Source organism: Heteronotia binoei, chromosome 20, assembly GCF_032191835.1.
Source record: "Heteronotia binoei isolate CCM8104 ecotype False Entrance Well chromosome 20, APGP_CSIRO_Hbin_v1, whole genome shotgun sequence".
Lineage (NCBI taxonomy): Eukaryota > Metazoa > Chordata > Lepidosauria > Squamata > Gekkonidae > Heteronotia > Heteronotia binoei.
This window is the reverse complement of record NC_083242.1, coordinates 22,061,784-22,079,625: the sequence shown is the minus strand read 5'-3', so window position 1 is coordinate 22,079,625 and position 17,842 is coordinate 22,061,784. Positions and strand designations below refer to the sequence as shown.

Genomic DNA, 17,842 nt, shown 5'->3' with positions numbered 1-17,842 from the left:
CAGGTAAGGAGGGAGGGAAGGAAGGCAAGCAGGCAGGCAAATAGGTTGGGGGGAGAGGTGGAAAGAAAACAACTTTAAATGAATTCTCCAAGCCACTGGCTGGCATGCCTTGGAGAAGTGATTTAAAGAGAAGGTAGTGATGGCTTCAAGAGCCACACAATAGGTGTAGAAGAGCCACATGTGGCTCCCAAGCCGCAATTTGGCCACCCCTGATCTTGAAAAACAAATACAAAGGTTGCACAAAACTATTTCAGAGACAATAAGGGCTGTGGAACTTCCCAGTTGATTTTATGGGATGTCTTAAAAGTAGTTATTAGAATCCAGTAGATATCTTTAGCTTCTCACCTAACGCCCCCCCCAAAATAAATATTTTAATCTCAAATTTTAAATACCTGGACAATCAGCACAAAAGAACAGGGAGGCTACTGGCAGAATAAAAAAATCTGGAAGATTTGGAAACAACACAAAAAAAACCCCTATTATAAGTGAGACAGAAATTATGGCAAAGGTCCCTTAAAATTTGGGAAATCCTCTTATAGAGGACAAAAGAGCAAAAACATTCCAGAGAAATACACACTCTCAGAGACTCCAAAGGAATTTTGCAGACTGATTTGAAGAAAACCATTCTGATATTAGCTGAATGCTATAGAAACTTATATACCTCTAAATACCCAAAGGAAGACCTGATGCAAATTTTTTTTCTAAAAACCATATTAAATCCCTTTCAGAAAAGCACTGAAATTTTCTAGATACCCCAATCTCAGTGTCAGAAGTACAAGTCTCAATTTCTTGACTGACATCTAATATAGCCTCTGGGAATGATGGTTTCCCTTCTGAGTACTGTAAAGCAGCGGTTTTGTATTTATAACTTTCCACTTCTGTTCCCAGGCTGAAAGGGCTTAGGGGGCTGACTAACTCTGGCTGTGCCCTCAACAACACCCACAGGCACATGGGCCTGCACCTCAGTTGTACCAACGGCCAGCCACCACACCCCACCAACAGTGCCTGCGAGTGATGGAGCACCATAGCAGCCGTGCGCTGTCATAAGTGCCAGTTACACGAATGCAACTGGACTTACATTGATGAAGGGGTAACTTGGATCCCAGATTGTTTCCCCCTGCCCCAGACTGCTCTGACCATTTAAACTCTTTTAGTGACCACTTAAATGGCCATTGCATCTAAATGTTGCGAAAAATCAGGACCTTCAGTCCCTTCGTGGTATAATAAACTTTGGGATCAATAATGCGTAATGGGGGAAAAATAATTTACAAGCTTAATCAATTGGAAACCTATCCCAGATCTTGCAACTTTGTTGAAAAATGGTTTTCCTTTATTGGAATATATGGCAAACGACAACATAATCCTAAATGGCCCAAATTCTTTGAAGTTATTTATCTAATGGTTTTGCATGTTATAGATTTACATTCTAATATGCAGTTTTAGTAGGGTTGCCAATCCCCAGGGGGGGCAGGGGTTCCCTCGGTTTGGAGGCCCTCCCCCCCTGGTCCAGGGTCATCAGAAAACGGGGGGAGGGGAGAAGTGTCTGCTGGGAACTCCGTTCTTCCCTAGGGAGTCTGATTCCCATCGGAAAGAATGGAGGATTGAGCCGCGGGTATCTGGGGCTCTTGGAGGGCTGTTTTTTGAGATAGAAGCACCACATTTTCAGCATAGCATTCAGTGCCTCTCCCCAAAATACACCCGAGTTTCAAGAAGATTAGACCAAGGGGTCCAATTCTACCAGCCCCCAAAGAAGGTGCCCCTACCATCATTCTTTCCTAGGGAAGGAAGGCCTTTAAAAAGGTGTGTGGTACCTTTCAATGGGATGGCCAGAACTCTCTTCGGAGTTCCATGGTGCTTGTCACCCCCTGGCTCCTGGCTCTGCCCCCAGTGTCTCCTGGCTCTGCCCCCAGATATTTCTTGAATTGGACTTGGCAACCCTAAGTTTTAGATGGTGGGAATCACACTGGAAATTCGGCATGATAGTATTCCGGCTTTGAAAAAGCAGGTTCTCTTTATGTGTGCAGCAGCAATCATATCCTCCGCCCTGCTTCTGGGAGAGGCATGGTCTGCACATGCAAAAGAGGAGCTTTCATACTGTTTGGTGTAGTGGTTAAGTGGGTGGACTCTTACTTGGGAGAACCAGGCTTGATTCCCCACTCCTCCACCTGCTGGCATGGCCTTGGGTCAGCCATAGCTCTCATAGGAGTTGTCCTTGAAAGGGCAGCTGCTGTGAGAGCCCTCTCCAGCCCCACCCATCTCATAGGGTGTCTGTTGTGGGGGAAGAAGATATAGGAGATTGTAAACTGCTCTGAGTCTTTCATTCAGAGAGAAGGGCGGGGTCTTCTTCTTCCTGCATGTGCAGGGTGCTTGCATCATGCCCTCCAGCCTTTCAGACAGCAGGGAAATGCGCCCTACATGTGCTTTAGAGATTTGCTACCGGGAAGTTCCTGGTAGCTATTTAATCTGGTCCCAGGCCATCCTCAGATGAGGTAAGTATAGGTGGGACTCAGGGGCACAGATGTGAGATGGTGCACATTAAATTTGGAAAGGAAATGTGGCTAGGTTGGGCTAAATCTCTCATGTGATTGCACCCATCGTCTCATATCTTTTTCTGCCTGTTACCCTTAGCTGGATAAGATATAATCACCCAGATTTAGTAGATCTTCTCGGCCTCACAGCTCCAGCTTTTGTGGTATTGCACTTCTTGACAGTGCTACCTGTATTTTAAATTTTATATTGTTCTTAACTGTTTTAACTGTTGTTTTATTATTTTATGGTCTTGTGGTCTGCCCTGAGCCTGTTCATGGGGGGAGGGGGGTTGGAAATAGAAACAAACAAAAATAAATGAATTATGGAATGTGCTTCATGGAATTTTTAAGTGATTATATTTCACTGTGCATTTTGATGAAATGGTTATGCTGTTTCTCGCAAATGTCATTTACTAATGTAAGAACGTTCTAATGTTTGATCTGTGTTTGCATTTCTGTGTCATTTATTGTATGATTTCAAATGTTGAAATAATTTTTTTAAAAACCTCAAAATAACCCTGCAAGGTAGGTCAGGTGGAGAAAGGGTCACACAACTGGTGCAGAGGGGTCTACCCTTTGTTGGTGTTTGCAATCACGTTTTAACAGCAGAACGTTTGAAAAAGGGTTCCTTTACTTATGTTCTGAACAGGTGCAAAGTCCATTCTGCCATCTTGTTTCCTTGTCTGTTTATTCATTTAGGTCATTTATAGTCCGCCCTATCCCGAGGAGGGCTCAGGGCGGATAACGACATTATAAAAACAATATGAATAACAATTAGAACATATGAATTAAATAAAAGGCAATGCAATCAAAGATCGTTTTTGATGGCGGTTCATTTAGCACATGTTGTACAGCCTAGGAATCAGTTGGCACATGTCGTATGCACTACAAATCAGTCCTACATTCAAAGAATCAGATGCAGCATAGATGGTACTGCAGCATAGGGCCGGCCAATGGAATAGAATGCCTGATAGTGTAGGACGCCCACTGCCTCAACTGAAGAACTGGAGGAATAGCTCCATTTTGCAGGCCCTACAAAAAGGTAACAGTTCAGAAAGGGCCTGGATCTCAAGGGTAGGCTTCCCAACCCCCCCGCCCTGGCGGGGGACCCCTGAAATTGCATCCTCCTCCCCCGCTCTCAAAAAATCTGGGGGCGGGGGGGAGAGAACATACCTTTAGGCATCATGTTGTACAGCTTCTGATCTGTTTTAAAATGTGTCCCTTTAAGGCTGCACAGGAAACAGGAAGGGCTTCATGGGAAAGTAACAGTTTCCATGGAGAACGGCCCCTCCCTTTCTTTTCCTGTGGAGCCTTGCTTTCGTTTTCCCAGCAAGCACATTCTGCTGGAAGAAGATCAAGTAGGGTAAGTGTTTGTGTGTGTGTGAGAGAGAGGGAGGGGGCAGGGAGGGGGGATTCCCTGGTATGGAGGCCCTCCCCCCCTTTAGAAAGTGTGTGGAGGGGAAATGTCTACTAGGCACTCTATTATTCCCTATGGAGAACAATTCCCATAGGGAATAATAGGGAATTGATCCGTGGGTATTGGGGCCTCTGGGGGGGCTATTTTTTGAGGTAGAGGCACCAGATTTTTAGTATAACATCTAGTGCCTCTCCCCAAAATACCCCCCAAGTTTCAAAACGATTGGACCAGAGGGTCCAATTCTATGAGCCCCAAAAGATGGTGCCCCTATCCTTAATTATTTCCTATGGAAGAAAGGCATTTAAAAAGGCATGCTGTCCCTTTATATGTGATGGCCAGAACTCCCTTGGAGTTCAAGTATGCTTGTCACATCCTTGTTCCTGGCTCCACCCCCAATGTCTCCTGGCTCCACCCCCAAAGTCTCCTGGCTCCGCCCCCAAAGTCCCCAGATTTTTTCTTTAATTGGACTTGGCAACCCTACTCAAGGGGGAGCTGATTCCACCAGGCTGGGGCCAAGGCCGAAAAAGCCCTGGCTCTGGTTGAGGTGAGATGAACATCCTTGTATGTGTGAAACCCAGCCTGCAAGTGGGCCTGGAGATCTCCCGCTTTTACAACTGTTCTCCAGGTGGCAGAGATGAGCTCTCCTGGAGAAAATGGCTGCTTGGAAGGGTGGACTCTAGGGCATTGTACCATGCTGAGGCCCCTCCCCTTCTCAAACCCCATCCTTTCCCAACTCCCCCCCCAAAAAAATCTCCAGGTATTTTCCAAAATGTACCTGGCAACCCTACCAGTTTTATCAGTGATCTGAGCAGAAACACTTTTCAGTCATTTCCTTCTCCCACAGGTGTTGCTTGTAAGCTGCATTGCCTTGCACTTACAAGCATTTCTTCAAGGGATCTTTTGAGTGGCTCTCAAGGGCAAGGAACTTCCCACCTGTGCTGGTGAGGAGACTTCCTTTGCCTCAAAGCGAACTGTTCCTTCTTTTGGCGATTGAAGGTTTGATTCCCCACTCCTCCACTTGCACCTGATGGCATGGCCTTGGGTCAGCCGTAGCTCTCACAGAGGTTGTCCTTGAAAGGGCAGCTTCTGTGAGAGCTCTCTCAGCCCCACCCACCTCACAGGGTGTCTTTTGTGGGGGGAGAAGATATAGGAGATTGTAAGCCACTCTGAGACTGATTCAGAGAGAAGGGCGGGGTAGAAATCCGCGGTCTTCTGCTGTCTTCTTCCTGTGCAACTGGCTGCATTTTGCAGGACTTTCAGGAGAAGAACCTTCCGAGCAGGTGAGAATGGCCCAGGTCACTGCATCATGTGATGTTTTAAGTATTCTCTGTACTGTGAGGAGAACAGCTGCTCAACTTTGATTTTAAAACTTTTGTCCTTGAGGACAGCTTAGGAAGAAAGTTTTGCCTGTCTCCTTATTTTCAGTTTAACTCGCCTTGCAAGGTTGTTGTGAAGTTAAAAATAACAGGCGAGGTTACTGAAGGAAGGACATGATCAAAACATGTCTTTCACACATAATTGGGCTCATTGGTCATTCCCCGCTTGTTTTAAAATTTGCACAGTCTCCCGTTTAGAAGGCAAAGCACTTTTAACTCTAAAGTTAGTCAATGGCAAAATGATAAAGAGTATATAAGGCAGGAATAAAGGAGGGAAGATGCCTTCTCTGGTTACAAATTGCGCCTTCCACAGTATAATCCAGACCACACGGGCACTCCAGAAAGCAAAGCAATTCCTTGGAAGCTAGTGGTTTGCAATCTTCTCTTTGCAGCATCACCTGTGACATAATAATCACTAGCAATCCCTGTTCTAGGTAAACCCCACTTAAGAACGTAAGAGAAGCCATGTTGGATCAGGCCAATGGCCCATCCAGTCCAACACTCTGTGTCACATAAGAGAAGCCATGTTGGATGAGGCCAATGGCCCATCCAATCCAACACTCTGTGTCACACAGTGGCCAAAGAAACCAAGTGCCATCAGGAGGTCCACCAGTGAGGCCAGGACACTAGAAGCCCTCCCACTGTTGCCCCCCCAAAGCACCAAGGATACAGAGCATCACTGCCCCATGTCAAGCATTGTATACTCATTTTATATTAAAGAAGCCAGATCTTAGAATTGTTACTTTTATATTATAGAATTCAAATTGTAGAGTTGTTACTAACCCAAAGTTAAAAATGTGAGCACATCAAAGTAGCAGCCCCCACCTTTCTTCTTTCGCTTTTACTAACAGATGCAGGAATAAGACCTCCTGGGACTTGTTCCCAGGCCCAGCCAGGCCTGAACCCAGGATGCGCTAGTCGCAATATAGATAAGGAACCCAGCGTGTGAATTTCACATGTGAATGTAGAATTGTTTATAGAATCTTTGATGTGCTATATTAAAGCTTGTATTCTAGTGCTACAAAGTATCAGTTCCAGTCTTCAGCTCGAATGAGCCACATGGATTATCAATAAACCAACTTTGTTTCAAAATCCAAGGACTGGTTATTTTGAAATCTCATGCTTGACACCCCAGACATAAGAGGAGCCATGTTGGTTCAGGCCAATGGCCCATCCAATTCAACACTCTGTGTTACACAGAGGCAAAAAAACCAGGTGCCATCAGGAGGTCCACAAATGGGGCCAGGACACTAGAAGCCCTCCCACTGTGCCCCCCCTCAAACACCAAGAATACAGAGCATCACTGCCCCAGACAGAGAGTCCCAATGATAAGCTGTGGCTAATAGCCACTGATGGACCACTGCTCCATATGCTTATCCCCTCTTGGAGCTGTCTATGCTGGCATTAGTCACCACCTCCTGCAGCAGTGAATTCCATGTGTTAACTACCCTTTAGGTGAAGAAGTACTTCCTTTTCTCCTTTTTAACCCGACTGCTCAGCAATTTCATTGAGTGCTCACAAGTTCTCATATTGTGAAAAAGGGAGAAAAGTACTTCTTTCTCTGCCTTCTGCATCCCATGCATAATCTTGTAAACCTCTATCATGTCACCCCGCAGTCGATGTTTCTCCAAGCTAAAGAGCCCCAAGTGTTCTAACCTCCTTATTATGGTTTCCCTGTGGAGGCACACTGAAACAACCTAGCCCTGTCGTCTGAGCTGGGAGAACATAAGAGAAGCCATGTTGGATCAGGCCAATGGCCCATCCAGTCCAACACTCTGTGTCACACAGTGGCCAATATATGTGTGTGTGTGTGTATACATATATATATGTATATAAGAGAAGCCATGTTGGATCAGGCCAATGCAAACCTTGGTGCAAAATCCATTCCCAACCTCTTGATATGGCCATGCTGGCCTATTTTGTCACAATGCTAACTCTCATAAAATGGAAATGTCAGGGCCACATTTATGGGTCCTCTGAAAAATGCTCAACTGACTATTTCATGCTTCACCTCATTTTATCTCCACTATCAAATCCCCAGCAGGCATATTAGCAGTGGACTTGCCATAGAGAGACCCACAGTGTTGATTAAAGAGCCTGACATGACATTATGAAGCTCGATATAGAATGGCCCAATTATGCCTCTCGCGGCCCCACAGTATACACAGCCATCTGAACTGACGGAGCAGCACATCAGTGATGGATGAAGAACTTGATTAGAACAAGAGAGGATGGGGAATGCAGGCTGGGTGTTATTTTTGGTCAGGGGTGGAATTCTAGCAGGAGCTTCTCTTGGAGGATTGGCTACATCAGGGGTGTGTGGCCTAATATGCAAAGGAGCTCCTGCTAGAATTCCACCCTTGTTTTTGGCAATTTGTTATCCCACCAGATGTTCCAACCTTTTAAACCTGTCCCTGAGCTGCCATGCTTGTTTTAACCCAGTGTTTGCTACCTGCGGTGGGGAGAGGTCATTCCTGGGCCATGGCCAGTGCCTAGGAGTAAGCCAAGTAGGTGGCTGCCTAGGGTGCCACCTGGCCTAGGGGGTGCCATGAGGTGCCCCCTCTCCCTATGAGCAGTGTGTGTGCTCCTTGGAGCCTGTCTTCGCCAATGGAAAGCAGGCTTCATGGAGTGCAGACGCTGGCCAACCGGTTTTGCATTCCCCAGGTCTGTCACAGAAACATGAAAGCAGACTGAGCCTGTGCAGTGCACCTCTCGAAGCCCAGCAGAGATAAATTAACCAATTGTAAAAGCTGAAGAAGAGCCAATTACAATTTCTAAAAATTGGCTCCTGTTGAAGATATATGCTGCCACTCATCCTTCCTACTCTAACAGAGCCATGAGGTGAGAGTCATAGCTCGGTGGTAGAGCATTCTTTCTCGCATGCACAAGGTTTTATCACTGGCACCTCCAACGAAAAGGATCAAGTAGAAAGGGTCATGCAAAGGTCTTGTCCCTGGCACCTCCAGCTAAAAGGATTGAGTAGTGTTCTCACAATCTTGGGGTTTTTTAAATTAAAATTTAAAAATAAAAAAATGTAAATTAAAAATTATAAATAGTTTCAAGTTTCTTCATTTTTCCTACAATTCTCTGCTTTTTAAAAAAAAATAATGGGGGGGGCACTAGTGGGCAGCTCGCCTAGGGCACCAAAAACCCTAGCACCCGCCCTGCCTGGGGCACCGAGAACCCCTCCTGCCTGCACAGGAGAGCCTGCAAACCATTTCACATGTCTCTGTCTTGGCTGCCTGACAGGTTGGAGTAGGAGGGCATGTAAGAGGGCCCTTCAGTTCCTGCTGTTCTCCTTTTAGAGGATATCAAGTGTTGGGAACACTCTTTTCTTTTAGAGCAGGGGTAGGGAACGTTGGCTCTCCAGATGTTTTTTTGCCTACAACTCCCATCAGCCCCAGCCAGCATGGCCAATGGCTGGGGCTGATGGGAGTTGTAGGCAAAAAAAATCTGGAGAGCCAACGTTCCCTACCCCTGCTCTAGAGGGTTCAGAGTTTTTACCTATCTCAAACAGCAGTGTGGTTTTTGCCCTGACCAGGATATCCCAGGAGGCAAGCCTGATCTCATCAGATCTCAGAAGCTGAGCAGAGCCAACCCTGGAAAGTGCTTGGATGTGAGACCTCCAAGGAATACCAGGGCCAGGAGGCAGAAGCAGGCATCTCAAGCAACCTTTCTGAATGCCCTCCACGCCCCAGTAGTAGTTGTCAGAGGTTCAGTTCAGTTCATTTATTGTAATTAGCCATCGGCTGCAACAACGAGATTATAAAAGATGCAAAGTAAACTAGAAGTTAATGAGCATATAAAATATTGTGTAAGGCAAAATGGTATAACAAAAAATGCAATACAATAACAATAGAGATACACATAAATCTACAAATCATCCCTTTGCAGGCATGGGGCACATGCACACACACACAAATAAAAAGTGAAAAAACACCAGGTGGCATGGTTTTTAAACTGTCAGCCTTACAGATTTTTAATTTTTTTTTACCTTGAGTGGTTTGTTTGGTACTTTTGCTGCAAGTTGCTTCTGTGACCAACCAGAACTGGCAACGCCCATGGCACATTGGTACTAAAAGAAAAGATAAAGGTAGTCCCCTGTGCAAGCACCAGTCGTTTCCGACTCTGGGGTGACGTTGCTTTCACAACGTTTTCATGGCAAACTTTTTACAGGGTGGTTTGCACTGGCTCAGATTGACTCAGCCTTCCATCCTTCTGAGGTTGGTAAAATGAGGACCCAGCTTGCAGGGAGGAAAGTGTAGATGACTGGGGAAGGCAATGGCAAAACACCCCATAAAAAATCTGCCATGAAAACGTTGTGAAAGCAACGTCACCCCAGAGTCGGAAACGACTGGTGCTTACACAGGGGTCCTTTCCTTTCCTTGCCATTACCTTCCCCAGTCATCTACACTTTCCCCCCAGCAAACTGGGTACTCATTTTACAGACCTCAGAATGATGGAAGGCTGAGTCAACCTTGAGCTGGCTACCTGAACCCAGCTTCCGCTGGAATTGAACTCACGTTGTGAGCAGAGCTTAGGACTGCAGTACTGCAGCTTTACCACTCTGCGCCATGGGGCTCTTTCATACATTGGTACTGGAACAAACCAAATGGGTTGGCTTTTTTTTTTTGCATTGTTCCCTGCACCTGAAGCCTGAGCAAAGTTGCTATTTGGGCTGTTACTTTGGATGATACTAAGATGGACTGGCAGCCGTTGTCTTTTACGAACTTCTCATTTCCCATCCTAGCCCAGATGGGCTCGTATCTTCCTTCCTACACCTACGTGTGCTTTATTACCCCCAATGAATCAATCCAGCCCACCTTCAGCACCCAGCTATGCAGCCGTTGCCCCAAATTAGCTGTAAAACTTCACGGCCACCTGCTCCTTCGCTTGTGACTCACGGTGCTGTCTGGCCTTTCCCCTCTGAATGCAAAACAACACTCTGTAAAATTATGTCTTTTAAGCTTTCAAGGAGTTTGAAGGAAACCTCTGCGATACGGATCAGAGGAAGACTTCCTTTGCCTGGAGCCTCTATGCTGATACTGACAGCATCCAGTGAGTCTCCCTTGGAAAAACAGGGGATGCTAGTCTGACAAGAAAACTATCTGGGTTTCTCTTCTGACCCAAAGCTTTTGTCTGCTTGTGGTCAGTGGTGACCATTTCTGCAATAGAAGCCCATTATTAAGAAAGGGGGGGTGCAGGGCTGCCCCTAGACTGTCTGGCACCCTAGGCAAAGCTCACTTTTGGTGCCCCCCCCCGGAATTGATAATGTCACCAAGTCACTTGAGGGGGCGCCCAATTTGTCACCCCCAGAAGGCTGGCACTCTAGACTACCACCTAGTTTGCCTAGTGGCAGGGCCGGTCTGGGGAGGCAATCTCCCAGCTAGAACCAGCTGCAAAGTTCCTACTTGCCCAGAGCATGGAGACGACAAAATGGCTCCACCAATTACCAATTACACTTCAAAGCCATGTGCTAGTTCCAATCTGCATTATAGAGACCTGTACCAGACCCTACAAACTAGGGTTGCCAGATCTGACTCAAGTAATATCTGGGGACTTTGTGGGTGGAGCCAGGAGTCTTTGGGGGTGGAGCCAGGAGCAAGGTTATGACAAGTATGATTGAACTCCAAAGGTAGTTCTGGCCATCACATTTAAAGGGACTGCATGCCTTTTAAATGCCTTCCCTCCACTGGAAATAATGGATAGAGGCACCTTCTTTTGGGGCTCATAGAATTGGACCCCCTAGTCCAATCTTTTTGAAACTTGGAGGGTGTTTTGAGGAGAGGCACTGGATGCTATGCTACAAATTTGATGCCTCTACCTCAAAAAACCAGCCCCCCCAGAGCCCCAGATATGCACGGATCAATTCTCCATTATACCCTATGGAAATCAGTCTCCATAGGGAACAATGGAGTGCCCAGCAGACATTCCCCTTCTGCTTTCTGATGACCCTGAAGCAGAGGGAGGGGCTCCAAACCAGGGGATTGGCAACCCTACTACAAACATTGATACAGAGGACATTGATACAGACCCTACAAACATTGCACAAAGACCTGTCAAGGAAACAAATGTCACCATTTTAAGGTGAGGATCACTGAGGCCGAGAGGTTCAAAACAAGATGGCCACGGGTACCTGAAAGACTTAACGCTTTTTCCAGGATAAGCGTTGATGGGTCAGCTCAGCACTCACTTCCTCAGATGCAGTGGAAAGAAAACCATTTTCTCAGTTTTACTTGGAGCATTGCAGAAGGGGGAAAGGAGAGGAGCAGAAGCTGAACAAAGCTTCTTTTACTATTTTTTAAAACAGCAGGTTGTGTCAGTATGCTGAGTTATGCCTTTACTAGAAAGGAGAGATTACAGTGTGGCCCTGTTGGGTGAGGGCAAAGCTGGAAAAAAGGATTTTGGTGCACCCAACAAGCATTAACATTGCAACCCCATCCTTGTCTCTTGTGGTTGGCCCATGGCAGGCAGGACAAGAAAGCAACTTTCTTCTTCTGGCCTGTTTTTCCAAATTGCAAATTTCTCCATACATATGACTGAAGATGGGAGCGGGTGCACAAGGTGAACTGGTGGGGCTGTGAAATCTATCCCAAGTACCTGCCTAGGGATGAGGTGGGTGCTTGCGGGGTTTTGCAAGAGAACTATTGATGTTTTAGGACAAACATCAATAATACAGGAAAATGGAGGTGATGTTGTGAGTCAGCCTTCCGGTGGAGCCAAGATGCCCCTACCATGCAAAGAAAAAAAGCCACACATCAAAAATTACAGCCACCCTGATCTAAGCAACATGTTTCTAGTAGGGTTGCCAACCCCCAGGTTTGGAGGCCCTCCCCCTGCTTCAGGGCCATCAGAAAGCGTGGAGGGGGAGGGAAATGTCTGCTGGGCACGCCATTATTCCCTAGGGAGATCATTTCCCATAGGGCATAATGGAAAATTGGTCCATGGATATCTGGGACTCTGGGGGGGGGCTGTTTATTGAGGTAGAGGCACCAAATTTGCAGCATAGCATCTGGGAACTCTCCTCAAAACACCCTCCAAGATGCAAAAGGATTGGACCAGGGGGGTCCAATTTTATGAGCCCCCAAAGAAGGTGTCCCTATTCTCAATTATTTTCTATGGAAAGATGGCATTTAAAAAGAGCATGGTCCCTTTAAAATGTAATGGCCAGAAATCCCTTCGGAGTTCAATTGTGCTTGCCACACCCTTCTCCTGGCTCCACCCCCAAAGTCCCCAGATATTTCTTGAGTTGGACTTGGCAACCCTTGTTTCTAGAAACTTGGGGTACTCCAGAATGTGCCAGCAGCTGCTGTCTATCCCCCATGGATAGCCACAAAGCCACAAGTTCTTGTAGAAGAAACACCTCTGCATATTAGGCCACACACCCCTGATGTAGCCAATCCTCCTGGAGCTTACAGTAGGCCCTATACTAAGAGCCCTGTAAGCTCTTGGATGATTGGCTACATCAGGGAGGTGTGGCCTAATATGCAAAGAAGAAGAAGAAGAAGATATTGGATTTATATCCCGCCCTCCACTCCGAAGAGTCTCAGAGCGGCTCACAATCTCCTTTACCTTCCTCCCCCACAACAGACACCTTGTGAGGTGGGTGGGGCTGGAGAGGGCTCTCACAGTAGCTGCCCTTTCAAGGACAACCTCTGCCAGAGCTATGGCTGACCCAAGGCCATTCCAGCAGGTACAAGTGGAGGAGTGGAGAATCAAACCTGGTTCTCCCAGATAAGAGTCTGCACACTTAACCACTACACCAAACTGGCTCAAAGGAGTTTCTGCTACAAGAAAAGGCTTAGAAGAATCCTTTGGTCAGCAATCAACAATCCAGAAAGATTTTGTTGTGTCACCTGTGGATTCAGACAATGAATACAAACATTTTTCTGAAGTCTGTTTGTCCGATGTGAACACAGAAAAGGCCACAAATCATTTTTAAGCGGCACGTTCAAATTCAGAATGGCAGAGACCATGAGGACACACATAAATGGCTGTCTCTGAGGATTTGCTGACTTGTGTGTTCATCTTTGTTGGTGAATAAAGTAAAAGTAAATGGAACATTGCAAGGACACCATAAGTCTCCAGTGCTCTTTCATCCTAAGGAAACTCTCTAGTATATTTTTTAATGCCACCCTTTCCCACATGGAGTTTGTGGTGGGTACATAGGTCTCCCTTTCCCATGTTAGCTTCATAACCTTCCTGTGAGTTAGGTTATGTCAGGGGTGGCCAACGGTAGCTCTCCAGATTTTTTTTGCCTACAACTCCCATCAGCCCCAGCCATTGGCCATGCTGGCTGGGGCTGATGGGAGTTGTAGGCAAAAAACATCTGGAGAGCTACCGTTGGCCACCCCTGGGTTATGTTGTGCATATGTGTGCACCTGGAAGTCCTGGCCACCTCTGGTGACTGACCTCTACTGGGGGCTTGGAGGACATTCAGAGAGGTGGCTAAATAAAGTCTGCTCCTGCCCTCCTGACTGCTGGTATTCCGAGGAGGTCTCCCACCCAAGGACTTGCCAGAGAAAAACCCAGAGTCATGGTGACCTCTGGTGACTGACCCCTACTGTGGTTCTGGAGGATATTCCGGGAGGTGGCTGAATAGAGCCTGCCCTGGCTTCCCGGCTGCTGGTATTCCAAGGAGGTCTCCCATCCAAGGACTTGCCAGAGAAGAACCTGGAAGTCCTGGCAACCTCTGGTGACTGACCCCTACCGGAGGCCTGGAGGATATTTAGGAAGGTGGCTGAATAAAGCCTGCCCCTGCCCTCCCGACTGCTGGTATTCCAAGGAGGTCTCCCACCCTGCTTAGCTCCCCAGATCCGACGAGCTCGGCCTCGCCTGGTCTCTCCTTTGTGCCCCTTTTTGATTAGGGGCGTGCTTGCCTCTGGTGGGGACACCAACCTCTCTCTCTCTCCCTTCTTCCCCGCGACGGCCTGTTTGTTCCCTTGTTTCCCCTGCCTCCCTTCTCCAGCGCTCCTGCTAATGAGCCTCTTTGCGCCGCGCAGGCGCCGTCTCCCCTCTGCCTCCGCCTCCTCCTTTCTTGGGCAGCAGCAGCAGCGCGCTGGGCAGAGAGGTGCCGGAGAGCGCAGCGTCAGTGACGCTCTGCTTGCTTACTCCAGGTGCTGTTGGGGCAAGACAATCCAGAAGAAGCCTGGCTGCTCCTCTCTCCCTCTCCCCCTAGCTGGGATGGACTGAGGGCAGGAGGAGGAGGAGGAGGAGAGCCCCACCGCAGCAGCCAGAGAGAGCAGAGCTGAACTGAAGCATGGAGCTGAAGAAATCCCTCTCGGCCAGCATGGAGGCAGAGAAACCTCTGAGAAGCTACGGGGCAGTGGACGAGACAGAATGGAAAGCCGAGGGCCTGGGGCGCAGTAAGTCCTTGGCTTTTGTCTTGGCTGGGTTGGATGCTCCAGTGGGGGTGGCAGGGCAGGGCAGGGCGCGGGGGTGGGTGGGGGGAGAGGGGATGCGAAGATGCTGCCTCCTCCCCTCCCTTCAGATCTCTGCATTCAACACCCTGGAGAAGGAAAAAGGCGCTGGGCTTGCTGCAGAAAGGGATGGCCCCAGATCCCCGTCCCTTCCTCCATCTCCCACCCTGGCCCCAAGTCAGGACCTGCCTTGGAGGGAGACAACCCCTCCAGTGGCTCCTGGGAACAGAAAGGGGAGCCTCCCGAAAGCTTTCTGGGGCCCCCTCTGCGAGAAAGGGGGGAAGGGACAAACGACAGTGTGCTGGAGCAGAGAGCAGGCAGCCTCGGGAGGCGGTGGGCTCTCCTGCCGGGGAGGTTTTTGAGCAGAGGCTAGAGGGCCATCGGACAGCCAGGCTGGTTCTGTGAATTAGGCAGATCATGAGAAGGAGGGCAGCAAGGGTTGCACCGGGGCTTCGTTCTCATGGCCCTTTCTTCTATGCCCAGCCCAGGGAAATGCTGATCGCCACTTTGGGGTTGTCAACAATATTCCTCCAGGCCACTTTCGCCAGGGATCTTTGCCGTCTTCTGGGCATGGTGCAGGGGTCACTGGGGATGTGGAAGGGAGGAAGGGATTAGTGAAGCTCCTGCACTGTGTGAGGGGTTGGGCTAGATGACTCTGGAGGTCCCTTCCAACTCCGCGATTCCCGGATTCTGTGTCAAGTGTTGCGTTTTGCAGCCCAGCATATTCTACGGCGGACTTCAAAAATAAAACCAAAATCAGCCCCGCATCAACCTCAACATGTCAAACGTGGATGAACGAGAATCTCCCCACACAGATGTAGTAAATGTACTGCAGTTCTGACAAGGGGGAAGCACTGGAGGGGGGAGGGCTCAGAGAGAGGTCTCTATCCTTTGTTGTCTGTCATCTAACATCTCAAAAAAGCATGTGGCTTTGGCAAGACTGACAGGACGTTGGTCTAAGTAATAAAATGGCGAGGGCTGTTTACCTCAGAGGTTCTCATTGTGTCTGGTGGGGAGGGAGGGAAGAATCAGAAACTGTTCAATCGAATAATAGACCTTGCTAAACTGACTGGCTTAACAAAGGCTCCCTGGTGACAGAACCGATTGTAAATACAAGCTTTCTGTGCCCCTCCCTGAGCAGGCAGCCAATGACAAGGGCTATTCCAAAAGTACCAATGAATGAGGGGCCATTCCATCCCACCCCTCTGGAGCTGCTGATTCAAGCAAACTGCTACAAAATGCAGCATTTCCACTGTTTCTTCTGGGCTGGGAGGAGAAATTTAACTTGAGTGGACAGATGCCAATACGTTTTCCACTGTTCTCTTCAGGAAATCAAAGCGTGCTCAGAATTCCTTACAAAATCCCTCCAAATTGGGGGGTGGGAAGAGAGAATGGGAAGGTAAAATGTCTTGAACATTTCGGGAAAGAGGGAGAGATTTTCCTGAGATGGTTCTGGGTGTGCTGAGACACCGTTGCACAGGATGGATCCTTCTCTGTCAGAGGGTGCAACACTGAATAGGATTCAGATGTCTAATGTTCTGGCTTACAGCTAGTCAAATTGTGGCCATGGCCTCATCACAGAATCTGGACGGTTGGGTCTTTTGGCAACCTATGGCTGTGTTATGGTCTAGTTCTGTATGTTTTTAGGACTTGGATCACCCCAAAGGTAGGACCAGAACCAATGGATTGAAATTAAATCAGAAAATTTCCGTCTCAACATTAGGAAGAACTTCCTGACCATTAGAGTGGTTCCACAGTGGAACAGGCTTTCTCAGGAGGTGGTGGGCTCTCTTTCCTTGGAGGTTTTTAAACAGAGGCTAGATGGCCATGACAGCAATGAAGATCCTGTGAATTAAAAAAGGTAAAGGTAGTCTCCTGTGCAAGCACCAGTCATTTCCGACTCTAGGGTGACGTCACATCACAACTTAGGAGGAGGCATTTGTGAGTTTCCTGCATTGTGCAGGGGGTTGGACAAGATGACCCTGGGGGCCCTTCCAACTCTATGGTTCTATGATTCTCCCTACCCAGTGCTTCACCTGCAGTATGGGTACCCAAAGAACTTCCCATGACTGCTTTCTGAAGCACCATATCAGGATATGACCATCTCATCCTGCAGCATGTGTAGACCAAGACTCCTAGAATCCCTTGCCATGTTTAATTTCAGTTTATTCTAGGGCAGGGGTGGCCAAACTCACTTAACATAAGAGCCACATAGAATAAATATCAGAGAGTCGGAAGGAAGGAAGGAAGGAAGGAAGGAAGGAAGGAAGGAAGGAAGGAAGGAAGGAAGGAAGGAAGGAAGGAAGGAAAATAGATGGGGAGGGAGAAGGAAAGTGAAAAGAAAGCAATGTTAAATGCATTCTCCAAACTGCTGGTTTGGCAAAGGGATTTAAAGAGACAAATGCCTTCTCCAAGCTGAAAGTGGAAGCTTTGAGAGCCACACAATAAGTGTGAAAGAGCAGCATGTGGCTCTCAAGCCACAGTTTGGCCACCCCTGTTCAAAGAGTTTCAACCTCCAGGATGGATTCCTCTCAGAATTACAACACATTCCCACAATACAGAGATAGTTCCCCTGAAGAAAATAGCAGCTTTGGAGGATGGATTCTAGGGTAGGGGTGGGGAACAGTGGCTCTCCAGATGTTTTTTGCCTACAACTCCCATAATCCCCAGCCATTGGCCATGCTGGGTGGGGCTGATGGAAGCTGTAGGCAAAAACATCTGGAGAGTCACTGTTCCCCCCCCTCGCTCTAGGGCATTGTACTCTGCTGAGGCCCTTCCTCCAACTCTATGTTCCTCAGACTCCAGCCCCCCAATCTCCAGGGGTTTCCCAACCCAGAACTGGCAACCCTGGTTTGTCCTGTATCATCCCAGTCATAGTCCTTGTCAGGGGTGGAATTCTAGCAGGAGCTCCTTTGCATATTAGGCCATACCTCCCTGCTGTAACCAATCCTCCAAGAGCTTGCAAAGAAGAACCTTGTAAGCTCTTGGAGGACTGGCTACATCAGGGGGGTATGGCCTAATATGCAAAGGAGCTCCTGCAAGAATCCCACCCCTGGTCCTTGTGTCCCTCCTCCTAACCCTTCAAGTATGAACAAAAGAGCA

The 17,842-nt window shown here is 47.9% G+C and overlaps 2 protein-coding genes across 2 annotated transcripts in view; one reads left to right on the top strand and one right to left on the bottom strand.

Moving 5' to 3' along the window:
* Positions 1–17,842, bottom strand: part of MARF1 (meiosis regulator and mRNA stability factor 1) — a 539,974-nt gene that overhangs the window by 384,506 nt on the left and 137,626 nt on the right. The window lies entirely within an intron of this gene.
* The window catches only part of BMERB1 (bMERB domain containing 1), a 67,242-nt gene continuing 63,762 nt past the window's right edge, over positions 14,363–17,842 (top strand). The window contains exon 1 of the mRNA XM_060260581.1: positions 14,363–14,686. Coding sequence (XP_060116564.1) covers positions 14,581–14,686 — 106 coding nt within the window. The 5' untranslated portion in view covers positions 14,363–14,580. The remainder of the gene's footprint in view (positions 14,687–17,842) is intronic.